The sequence below is a fragment of the Malurus melanocephalus genome, unplaced genomic scaffold (assembly GCF_030028575.1).
Source record: "Malurus melanocephalus ecotype Western Australia unplaced genomic scaffold, MMel_1.1 scaffold_14, whole genome shotgun sequence".
Classification (NCBI taxonomy): Eukaryota; Metazoa; Chordata; class Aves; order Passeriformes; family Maluridae; genus Malurus; species Malurus melanocephalus.
Genome location: NW_026623246.1, coordinates 3,309,271 through 3,322,200, shown reverse-complemented (window position 1 = coordinate 3,322,200; position 12,930 = coordinate 3,309,271). Strand labels below are relative to the sequence as shown.

General features: G+C 46.7%; 1 protein-coding gene across 1 annotated transcript in view; it reads right to left on the bottom strand.

The window, feature by feature from the left end:
• The window catches only part of SPAG6 (sperm associated antigen 6), a 36,029-nt gene extending 28,824 nt beyond the window's left edge, over positions 1-7,205 (bottom strand). Inside the window, exons 1-2 of the mRNA XM_057383770.1 lie at positions 7,122-7,205; positions 6,935-7,030 (exon numbers count right to left, since the gene is read on the bottom strand). Of these exons, the coding sequence (XP_057239753.1) occupies positions 6,935-7,030; positions 7,122-7,146 (121 nt within the window). The 5' untranslated portion in view covers positions 7,147-7,205. The remainder of the gene's footprint in view (positions 1-6,934; positions 7,031-7,121) is intronic.
• Between the last annotated feature and the right edge of the window lie 5,725 nt (positions 7,206-12,930).

Genomic DNA, 12,930 nt, shown 5'->3' with positions numbered 1-12,930 from the left:
TTTGAAGAAAGGACACAAGATGCTGGAACAGGGCTAGAAAAAAACTGTTAGAAATAATAGCAACTGTGCTGGTCCTCAAGGAGACTATATTTTCTTAAAATTATGCTTGAATGTAAGAAAAGGCAGTGGACAAATAATTATAATGGAAAGAGTTTTGGAGGAACAAGACAGAGAAAAACCAATTCCTGTTGCTGTACAAGCTTTATATTGACATCAAATTAACTGAGAATTAAGAGAAGTGTATAGACTTAGACTGTGCCTGTGCATTGAACATAATTAAAAGCTTTTACCTCTACTTCCCATCTTCTCTGAAAACCACTTTCTTTCTCTGTGTCAAGATATTTTCCATCACCTCCAATTATTCTGCAAGACTGTTTGAGGAGTTTTCACCATTGCCCTCATTTTTGCATCTTCAGCAAATCTAGTATTTCTTTCTTTACAGCACTTAGAAAAAAATAATTAATTTTGAGAGTGTGAAAAYAGCTGCATAGAGATTCTATAGTCTCCACTAAAACACCTATAGGAAAACCAAGATATCCAACCTTTCCTTCTATGACTTTTGAACTAGTGCTGAAAAGGAGAAATGTGCCTGRCACGGGATGAGGCTTTCCTGCACTGGGCCCAATCCAGCTCTTTGTTCCAGACACAGCTGTATTTGGTGACCTCCTCTATTTGATCTCTTCCTTTCATCTATACTGTTTACAGCAAAGTCTACTCCTCCAAAGAGGTCCAAGCCAGGATTCCTATCAGCATTTTTAATTAAATTCAAATGTATTTAACATTACTTAGAGCAGGAAAATAGGCAAGAACCTTCCAACAACTTCCTTTTATCTTGACTATTCACTCAAGTAAACAGGGCCCTACAGATCAGGGAGTAGTAGTGTCTTGTTGCTGAAAACTTTAGAACCCTTTGGTCTTCTTCTAAATAACTCTGTTGTGACAGAAGTAGGAAATTCATTAACTCTAATTCAAAAGCAACCACACAGAAAGTAAACTACAAAATAAGGCATTTAGACTATTGGACTAGATTTGTTTTGGAAGAGTTCCCACTAGCACTCAGAAACTGAGTAACAGAGAATTACTGCCAAATATTCTCTCTTACATCACAGAACCTTGACTGACCTTGGACAAGGAACGATTCCCCTTTCTATCTTCACTTTCCCACTCAAATTTGTTTCAAAGAATGACACACTTTAGAAGCTGAATCATTCTTAACACACACTTCTCAAGTGGAGCTGTTACACACAGGCCTGATGCACTTTCTTTTAGTCAGTAAGTGCTAGCTGCTGCCTATCTGGGAAACAAACAAAAAAAATCACTTAGGGCAGCAGCAGGTTTCATTTTTTTTCATTCAAAGTTTCTGCAGCAAACAAACAGCCACTGTTCTGGAGACAGCAATCTYTGCTTGGAAATTTTGATTTCTTGGGGAAAACAACCTGGAATTCATGCAAAATACTTTTATCCTCCTCCTATCCCCATCAAATCCTTGTCAAACTTGATTAGTCACAAATCAGAGAAATAACCGTTGGAAATTCTTTCCATTTCTGCATCTGAGGATGACTACTCCTACCTTATTCTCCTTTCCTCAAGGAAAATAATTTCTGTTTTAAAATGTGGAATAGAAGTCATTCTACACTACTGTTGTCTCTGGACACACCCTTCTCTTGAAGATGCTGTCCTTCTAATTTATGCTTTGGACCACGATAACATTTTCTCATTTTGTCCACTATCTGTTACATTTAGAACATTCACAGAGCTAACATGAGCACTCAAAAGATTCATCATACCAGCTTGATTTTTCAGAGCTCCTCACATCAAACTCAGCTGACTTGAAAAGGAAATTAAATAGAAATTTATTTCTGCCTCACCCCAACACCCTATCTTCAACTACCCCTTTCTAGGAGCAGCATAGCAGTGAGTTTTAAGTTCCCTACTTAGAACAAATTTCCCAGAAGAGCAATAAGGGAGAATTTTCATGCTCACTTGTCACTGCCTCTTCCAGAGATAGCAGAGAATGCATGTCTCAAGCACATACTGCTCAAGTGTGACTCGTCACGAAAAAGGACTCCTCACTGTGACAGCTCCACACACAGCACAACTACAATCCTTCAAAGATCAAAGGGAACATAAATACAGTTTAGTAACAGAGACTCTGGGTAATCAAGTAATTCGTACAGCAACTACCAGATGGTGTGGGACATAATGCAGATTTAGTTTGACAGTATCACTGAAGATTCCTGAAGGATCGAGGAACAGTAAGTTTCTCCTCCTTAGATGCCAGACCCTGTTTCTGCATTAATGAAGCAGAACTAATCCTGTTACAAGAGGACAAATTTCTGAAAATACCCCTCACAGGGCTATTAGTAGCCACCACGCAATCATGCACAGACACACCAAAACCAAGGTGGTCACAGGGAGCTGCTTCTTTTTAATGTTCACTCGTTAGGATGAGACTGAAGTTTCTAAAAAATTCTGGGTTTGACTTGAGAATTTCACTTGCAAATCTCCAGACAGGCCAGGAAACTGAGAGGTGTCTTGGAGCAGTTGAGCTTTCAGTTGATTGAGTTACCAAAAAACACTTTTAGTCAATCCTCCAGCTTCAGCTGCATTTATTTTCTCCTTCTCTGTCATCTCTCTTGTACTTTCTTTAAAGCAGCCTACTTCTTTCCTTCATCAGGCACCACCATGTCATCAAGCCTTCGGAAAAGCCACTCTCCATACCTGATCTGCTACAACTGCAAAGACAACCTCTTGCCTTTCATGCCACACTGCATAATCCTCTCCCACTTCTGCTGCTGCTAAAGCTCAGTAAAGCTTTTAACTCAAAATAAAAATAATTTAAATAAAAACCACAAAACCTAACCAATCAACCAACAACAACAAAAAAAACCCAACTACAAAAACAAACAAAAAAAAACCCAAAAAAATAAAACCCAAAGTTGTGCAGATCCTTTCCAAAGGAGGGTACATAAACCCCAGAGTTGAAACAGGCTACATGGAGGCACTGGAGTCTGTCCATGCATATCTACTTGCAAGGTCCAAAAGCTCCCAGTAGACTTTCCATTAAGCACTGTTCTATGAAAGCATATTCTTTGCTTTTATATAAAATACGGAACTACATCCTAAAATCCCTTCCCCRATTCCAATTACACAGGGCCAAGTGGGATTAGCCCCAAGAAAGGGGTTAAAGAGCTGATCTTGTAATATCTTTAAACTGAAAGTTGCAAGACTAAACTGTTTCTTAATCACAATGATAGCCTTAAATAACTCGCACAGTAAAAGTAACATTCTCATCATCATGTGTTCTAATGAAAGACAAATAAATAAAAAAATAAACAAATAATCAATCAAAAAYGAATGCCCAGAAGTAATTATTCTGATACATGTATTAATCCTGAATTGTAAATGCCTCTAAATAAATCAAAACAAAATGCACTTTCAAAGGGGTTGTTTATTTACAGAGCACTGCACTTCACAAGAAAGCAACGAAGAATTAGACCCTCGGTGACTACTTCTTTTATAAACATACTAGAAGCACTTCAGATTTTCACCTAAATCTTCCAAAAGACAGACAGCTGCCTAAATCACAGTGTGAGAACAAGAGCTCTCGTTATAGAGCTGCATTATAACCAAAAATAGCCTGTTTCTGGGATTTTAAATTTTGGAARCATGAGGGGGTGTGGAGCTGACTAATGCATTCCAGTACCAAACTTCAAGAGCAGTAGCTGCCAAATGAATAGATTTATATTTAAAGTCGTTACTATCAAAGTAGCTTCACCCATTAGTCAGTAGGCCTCAAGATACAAGACTCAATAAAATGTCTGTGATTGTTTCACATATATATTTACTAAGTGGAAAAGTTTAGGAGTTTTGGTGCAGACTTTTTTTCCCCAAGTATCTACTAATTAAACATTCAAATGACAAATCCTGAATTATTCATGGTAGTATTTAATCATAAGGAACAACTTTATCAAAACAAATCAGAGTTGGAAAACACACAGGAATGAGTTCTAACAAAAGGATCTCTCTGATCATTCCTTGCACTTTCCTGCCACCAGAAAGCTGTTAAGCTCCCAGGCACTAAACCCTCAAGACATTCCTGACCAGGAGAGAGCCAGTGCCATGCAAATGGGTCAAAGTCCAGGGAGAGATTCCAGTTCCCTGGTTACAACATCTTTGAGACTTCTGCTCAGTGGGAAAAGCAGCTCCAGAATTTGATGAGATACAGAAGCCTCAGAAGATGCCCTAASAAAAGGCAGTTTTCCTGTTGGCTCTCTCTGACCTTCTTTTCCACTTCCCACCTGTTTTCCTTACAGGTCATACAYAGGAGTCTCCACAATAATGGTACCTTAAGGTTTCTCAACAGTCAAGCCAGCGTAAGGAATTTCCACTTCTGATCCTGTTGCTTGCTCCCCTCCAGGCTGTCTGAATTTGCAACAATACCACTGCTTGTACCTGGTTTAACACCACAGAAGCAGGGCTTAGAGGGCAGTAAAGAATCACCTTTTCAACACTTCCTTCTTTCATGATGTTCATGGTGTCTAGAGACACCTCCACAAACAATAAAGTCTCAAGTTAGTATTTATTTTCCTTGTAAGCCATTAGGTAGCTATGAAAAGGGCTTCTAAAATGGGATCAGATGCTTTATTCCTTGAGCACTCATCTTCTGTTCTTATTCCAGGAATATCAATTGAGACTATTTATACAAGAGTACATCACAGTACATTTTAAAGATTTTTTTTCAAATTCAAGTGACTATAATCTTGCCTTCTGCTTCTGCGAGAAAAAATACTAAACCCTCACAACTTTTGAGATCCAACAAAAGAACYCTGCAAGGTGCCCTGGACTCCTATAGTTAATGTAGAATGACGGCAGGCAAAGACTTTCCTCATCTCCTTAAAACAATGGTCTCCATAAGGGATAGCTAGAATTCTTATCCACCAGAACAACAGACAAGCTCCAAATCCTTTTAAATATGGATTTATAGAGATACATGTATCAACAGACATCTTTCTTAAATCATTGTTCCAGCAATCCCTAGAATAAGACCATAAAAGGCACAACAATTATCTGCTAGAGAGTTATGTTCCAAAATATTTKTGTGTTTTAATAAAAGGACCAAATCACATTTTATTTGGTGGGAAGTTTAAAAAACAAACCACTTAATTACATATAATTTAGGAGGTGGTTTCAAAWCTTGTATCTAGCAAATCCAGAAAAGGCCAAAATGAACAGCTCCCATTGCAGTTATATAACTACAAAGTATTTTTAAAGACACAGGTGGGAAAGATGGTAAAAAATTTGGGGGCCATCCAAATAAATTGTAATAGCCAGATTTGTAGACATTCCCCTCTCTTCCAGCATCTGAAGAATGAAAGCCTATGGAAAAGCAGCTCACTACCAGAAATAGCCAAATAGGATAAWCTACACAAATGCACATTTCCACATTACTATCCAGAGCCTGGTCCTCACAAAATCAACTTCAGACAAACATTGTGTGCAGGAGAAAGTTTCAGGCCTCTGAACTGAYTATTTGTTCTGCCCAAGCAACAAATCAGTTTTGAGGTAAAGTTACCAACCAGATTATACAACAATAGTTCTTTTAAAAATACAATGCAATTACAGTTATCTTGGTGCTTTGATTGCTTTTTTAAAAGACAAACTTTCTACATTTTTAAAATGCTAAGTTGCAAGAATCCTGCCTATATGAGATCTCTCTCTGGGAGCTGCTAATACCAGGACTGTAAAAGGACAGTACAAATCAGGTACAAAATCAGGTACAAATCAGGTATAAATTATTCCTATAGCCAAGATGTTCCTTTGGAAAACAGAGATCACTTGTAGAAACTACAGCAATGGCATTAGCTCACCAAAAGATGGAAAACAAAACAAAAAAATCAAGAGCCACTGCAAGGTAATACAAAAGGCCTGGCATCAACATGTTACTCCCATAATGAAAATAAATRTTTCTTTAGCAAGGATTCAAGTGATAGACTTTTTAATAAAACAATTTTAATATMTACAATAACAGAAAGTTGCAAATATTTACACCATTRGTTTTCTTTTTTGTTTGCTTGTTAGATGCCACTGCATTTGAGAAAAGACTGGCAGCTTTGCTAGAWCTGGGAAGCAAGTATTAAAAACAAAATCAAGACACATCAAAACATAATCAATTCATGAATASCACATGGTAAACCAACCACTGATCTACAGCACATTTTCAAACTGTCATTCAGGTAATCAATTACCATCACTTCTTTTTCCTCTTTTAAACTCAGGAACTTTGGCCAAGCGGAGTGGGTCTGCCAGATGCCAGCAGCACAACAGCTGGTAGAAGTGCTCCCACAGCTCCTCTTTCTAAAAATGTTCAATTTGGTTCACGACATCCCATGACAGCAATATAACAAGAGCAAATCCCTCCTAAACTGAGCCAATCTGCCGGCAGAAAGCAYCGAAGAATTTAGGTGCAACTTGTAAAGCCAGTATAAAAATAGCTCATTCTAAAAGTAGGATTTCCTTGGCAACTCAGTGCTGGCTTCACCGGGAATTCCAGCGTCTGTACTTTACATAAAGCTGTATCGGAAGCGCGAGGAASTAAACTTAAAAAAGGTTTATACTGAGAAATTTTCCTTGAAATAAACATGAGGTCACAGACGGACATCCACCTCCGCACAGAGTCGCGGGGCACCTGCCCGCAGCTGCCCRGCGCGATTTACTTTCCCACCGCATCGAAGAACACTCAGCAAGCAGGGCTGGGGGCCAAATCCTAGTGGAAAAAAATCCCCGGAAACTGCGCGGCCAACGGGGGAGGAGAGGGATTTTATAAAAGCGGACCAGGGAAAGGCCGCGGCGGCCCGCGCTGTCCCCGCCCCCGCCCCGGGGCGCGCAAAACCCCGCGGCAGCGCACGGCCCGGCGCCGCCGGCTSTGGCGTACCTGCACTCTGGAGGGTGTCGATGCTCTGCGGCCGGGCGGCGAGGTCGGCCACCGCCTGCGCGAACTGCGACCGGCCGCGCTGGTACTGCTCGAACACTGCGGGCGGCAGCGCCGGGGCGCCGGGTCAGCGGGGAACGAGCGCCGCGCCAGCCCCGCCGCCCCGGCCCCGGCCCGCGGCCCAGCCTACCTTGCAGGACCTGCCGCTGGCTCATGGCGGCGCCGGCCGGGCTCCGCGCCCGCGGGGATTTCCGCGCTCTGGACGCGTCTCCCCGGCAACCAGGCGGAAGCCGAGCCGCGGGGGCGGGGCCTCGCCAGTGACGTCACCCGCCCGCCCGCCGCGCCCGGGCCCGCTCCGCCCCGCGGGGCTCTGCGCGCGGCGCTCGGTGCCCGTGGGGACGGGACGGGACGGGATGGGATGGAACGGGACGGGACGGGATGGGATTGGATGGAACGGGACGGGATGGAACGGGACGGGACGACCGGCGGCCCGGCAGGCAGCGGGTCGCACGCGTGTGTTACATGCTCCGTGCCGGTACAGGTGTGGGTGTCGGCATCTACGGAGGTTCGCGGGGGCGTGCGCACCGGCAGCTCCGCGGAGAGGGCACCGCCGCTGTGTCATGCCTCTAACACACACAGCGCCCATGGGGGTGTATCAACACGACGTGAGATGAAAGCGTGTACAGCGCACTCACCTCTCACCGAGAGCTGCTGCTCTCGGGAGCGCCGGGAAAGGATTGGGACGACCAGGAAACGCGCAGCGCCCACGAACGGTGCCGGGCTCAGCACAGGGACGTATCCGGAGCACAGCCGCCGCGCGTTCGCGCAGCGGAGGCTGGCGGGGGATTGTCGGACAGCGGTGCTGGGGCCTGCCCGCCCCCGCGGACATTTGGGAGCGGCGCCGCGGCCGCCTCGCCGGTCCGCATCGGTAGGATGCGCTGCTCCGCCGGGGGCGCGTCCCTTGTCCCGCTCCGCTGCTGCGCAACTTGCCAAGGGTCCGGCGGGCGGATAGGGAGAGCCCCGCCGCTCCGGYGGAATCCAACGAATCTCCCGGCAGGTCTTCTGTGGTCCATCTGCCTGGCYCCCGCTTCCCTCCACTCCCCGGGTGCGGAGAGAAAATAAAAATTAAAAACGAAAAATAAGGGCAGCTCGGAGCTGCTCGTCCCCCGCCGCGCCTTTATTCTTCGGGAAGCGGAATCCTTTGATTTTAGGGTTTTTTTTTCCTTTCTCACCAATGACGCGATTCCTCCTCGGGGATCTCCGCTCTTGCCTTGAGCCGCCGCGACGACCCACGCAGGGGTTTTTTTTGCGCCGCACGGGGAATAAACTTATACCGCGCAGAGCCGCGGAACCCCCGTCCAGCCGCGGAGCGCGGCGGCGCCGGGGCGGTATGGGCAGCGCGGACGCGCAGGGGCGAGCCCGTGGGCTACAGCCACCGCCTCCGCCGGGAGCCACGGGAGAAGTGCGGCGGACGGAGTGCCGTGCCCCGCTGGAAGGGAAGGCTTTTCTCAGATGATGCACAGCGCAGTTGATGATCTCCCGAGCGCACCCATCCGCGCAGAAGACCCGCGCAGCGGCAGCTGCCCGCCCCGCTCGGCCGCAGGTGGCCGGGAGCAGCATCCGCTCCCTCCGTGCAGGGACAGCAGCGCGGGAAGGGGCACGGCGGGGAAGGATGGTCCGGCAGCAGCCCTCTCACTCTGCCTGGCACAGACACAAGTTATTCCTGTGCACTATAATAGGGGAGGTTATTTTTTTTTTTTTTTCTTTCCGGACAGCATATCATTCTGGTAGGTAAGCTGCGCCTTCCATTTTTTTCCCATCTTGGTGTCCGGCCATAAGTTCATTCACTAATTATGAATAATTCTCTTTGTAATCGGTCGGCAAAGACATGGTTGCATCTACGAGTAAACACAACCTTGGAGGTYTGTATAGCAACTAATACAAACGGTGAGACTGGAAAATGAAATCAGTGTTATCAGGGTTTGAATAGAAATAGACTCTACATCTGCCCCAGTATCTTTTGAGAGCGATTCCCAAGACGCAGGATACTTGTGAACGAACGTAATAGTTAGCTCTGCTATCGATCAGGCTACTCCAAGTGAAATTGTGATCCACAACAGAAATTCAGAGTTAATATTCAATAAAGAATGTCGCTTGCTGTAGCCATACACCTTTGCATAGTGGCTTCAGGATTTCGTAAACTGGTAATTTGTCTTGCAAAGCTCTAAGTGTACAAAATCAGACGACTGACACTCTACAAACATATAATCTGATAGGTAATATAAAGCATTGTCTCATACCTTAAAGTTGGAAAGCTGAAGTTACTTAGGTGCCTTTTAAAAGTTTAGAAAAGTGTAAGAGAGACGTCTATGTTTTAAAAAGATCATGTCTATGTTTGCTCAGCTGAAAAGAGAGGAACTAACATACACAATATCATGGTCTAAAATGAGCTACATGTTTCCAGGAGTATTTAGTGTGGGAAAAAAGTACCTCTTTGAGCAAACAAATTAAACAGGCGATGTGCTATCCTTTACAAATAAAGGAGACAAATAAAATCGGATTGGTGAGAAGGTCGTTTGCCACAGAAAATATTTTGGGAAATTATCACCATGTGTACTTCAGAAGGGAACAGCTGTTAAACACATTTCTTTATACTTATTTCTGTTCCTAAGTTAAATAAAAAATAAACAAACGGTGATTAATTACTTCCAGAGGTTTTTTTTTTTTTTTTAGGGAAAAAAAAGCAGATGTGTCGATTACAGATAAATTGATTTATCTGTCTAATTAAGTCTAATGTTTGGATAAGAAGCAACAAAATGGACCCTGAGTACCATCAAGAGTTGCTGCTACACTTCGTTGCTTGATACTAAGTCTGTTCACATGGTTAATAATAATAATGAGGAATAAACACCATGCAAATGCGGTCTACGGAAATGTCACCGGTTCTCGCAAAAGTACTGAAGACGGAAAATCATTTATGGAAATGACGTAGTTGTGAGACTTCATTGCCTACTGCTGGGTTGCTCATTAGTAGGAAACCTACTAATGTATCCGCTGTATCCTTAAGCGGGTGGTGTTAGTAATGACTGCGTTACCGCACACTTCAGTTTAAAAAATAAACCGGGGTAATGGGCAACAGTTAYCCAAATGAATACTGTGCCTTCGCTTTCTGGTGGGTGTTCTTTAATCTCAGACTTTGATTCACTCGGAAATACACCCGGAACGGGGCGGGGGACCATCATTTTCCCCAAGACGGGGAAGAACGAAGTTGCTCCTGAGTTTTTTGGGTGATGAGGCGTGCCAAGGGKGTGCGTTTTCCCGGCTCGGTCTCGTCCCTGCAGGTGTGAGGCAACAGGTTACTCAGYTCCGAGAGCTGCCGGGTCCCCCGCGCAGAACCCCCCGGCTGGAAGGACRCTGCGTGGCAGGTCCAGTGCCGGGCTCGCTGCCCCTCGACGGCTCATGCCTCCCTGTGCCTTGGCAGATCAAGCCGCGGATTTTCCACTACGGCTTAAAACYGCACGACGCCCATTAAAAGGTGCGGTCTTCCCGTGCCTTGATGCAGCGGCTTCCCCACCGGCTTCGGGAGGCCCCCGGGACAGCCCCCGGGGTCAGCCGGGCTGGAGCCGCACCGCCCCCGGCCATCCCCCGCACCCGTCGGCAGGGCGCTGTGTCGCCCCATCTTGCCTCTCCAGGGTCTGCTCCTCCTGCCACACGCCTGGCAAATTGTCCAAGGCGTTGAGGAGATATTCATAGGGTTACAGAAATTAGGGGTTTTAATGCCGTATTTGCACGACTCAGTTCATTCGGTGGGAAGAGCAACGCGCAAACTCTCCCASGGATCGGAGTTAGAAGTGCTGGGTTTTTGAAAGCCAGGAGTTTGAACGTGGAAAGGTTAGTTGGGAGTGAATGGGAGATAGGCAACTGAAGGGCTGTCTTGAGGAGAGTACACTCAGTGAAGAATCTCCACCTCCACGTGTAGCCTGTACTAAAATTAATTTGAATCCTTGAAGAGTTTATTTTTCAAATTTAAGTTGGGCTGTGTCATTACCTGATTTTACCAAAAACTCTGTCAGAGAGACAGTAGGAATTGAGAGTTCTCTCCTTTTTCTCCCTGAGCTTTGGCTCGGGGCTGCAGGGACTCATGCCATTCTGGGGTCCCCTCTCCGGATTTTCGGTGGCTAGTTTAGTTTGTAAGACCTTTCTGTAGAGTAAATTATTTCTGTGAGAAGAAGACAGAAACGTCGAGGCACTACACACTCACTAGAAAGAGGACTTATTTTTTCTTCACCCAAGAGGACGACGCTGGCATTTGAGTAGATATTTGTAACKGTAAACGGTACAGATTTGGCTAGTGGAGATTGGTGCACCACCATTACACTAGGAAAGGCTGAATAAAAATTTTAAGGGATAAATAAACCGGAAAAGGGCAAAAYATGTCAGGTTGACTTGCAGGATGGGACCAGGAAATATTAGCTGGTACGGCTGAGCCTGAGGGCTGAGGTGTACCACGTGCATATGGTTACACCTCTGGTTTCCTGCGGAACCGTCAGCGCTTGTGCAGTGCCATTAAAAAAAATATATATTTTTGGGACGTTCCAAAACTGAAAGCCGGAGCTTAATTTATTCTGGGGACTTGAAAGGAACGAGGTCTTCCTTTGTGTCTGATGCTCCGGGGGAGGGTGTGTGTTGGCTTGGCGCTGAACGCTGCCCGCATCTACATATGTAAACCCAGCMGCGCTTCTCGCCCCCCCGCGCCGGTCGGATTGCAGCTCTCAACAATGCTACCACACAAAGCGAAATGCGCGGAGCCTGCGCGGCTGCGGCTGAATGCAGCCCAGTATTTAGCTCTTGATGTGGAAGGACCAAATCTGCGCGGCGCCCAGAGGAGCCCGGAACTCGCCCTGCGGCCGTCCCGTCCTCCCGCACCGTTATTGTCCCTGGCTGCTGCGGTTAGAGGGGTGGGGACGGGCAGCAGCCAGACGACAGTATCCCGGTTTGCAGAAGAAGGTGTAACGAGAGGCGCTGGCAGCAGCAAAGGCTGCAAATCGCTGTCGTGTGGTTGCTATTAGCAACAAATCAGCTGAACAGCCTGCAAACCCCGAGCACCTAGGGCGGAGGTGGCAGGGAGAGCGCYGGGGCTGGGAAGGCTGGGGTTGTTGGGCGCTTTCCCGAGGGGATCTCCCGTGCCGCCCGGAGCTGCCTCCCTGCAGGACGGCCGAGGAGGGGCAGGGCAAGGGGAAATGCTGCCACCGCCCCGCACTGCGCTCCAGGAGAGGGGAAAGCCAACCCTCTTAAAAGAGACAAAATGGCAGCTCATGGTTTGTAGGCATCCTTCCCGGCGCTGAGCCCCTGTCTCGCCTCCGCCGGTCAGCCCTGCTGCCAGCTCCTCGGTGCCCGGGGGCTCTCCCCGCTTGCCCGGCAGCRCAGCCCCAGCCCCGGGGAGCAGCAGAGCGGTGTCTCCCGGGGCTCCAGCCGCAGCCCTTCACCAGCCTGCCCAACCTAGAAATCGAAGTGCCATCCCTTCGGATGGACAGGTCCCTGCCGGCCGCATCGGAGCACCCGTCGGCCGGGCAGAGCTGMGGCTCCGCGCACCGCGCAGCCCAGTTCGGTTTGCGCGCTGTTGGCGTCGGGAACCAGCGGAGGATGTGCGCAGACTCCGCACCCCGCGCAGGGAGAGCTGCGTCTCAGGGGCACCACTCACTCAGCATCCCTGTACCTTGGTCATGCCAACACCTTCCTTCAGCATCCTCTTAGCATAGCTTTTTGGGTATCTTGGTTTTAATTGTTTGATTGAGCTTTCTTTTGTTTTTTATTTTGTTGTTTGTTTTGTAGGAGTTTTTTCCCCTAATTTCCCCTTTTAAGTTTTGTGATTGGGCATGTAGGGTTTTTGGGGGGTTCTTTGATGGAGTRTGGGGTTTTGTTGTTTTTTTGTTGCAGAATTTTTCTGGTTTTGTGTTTGGTTTGTTGGGAGGTTTTTTTTTGGTTGGTTTGTTTGGTTT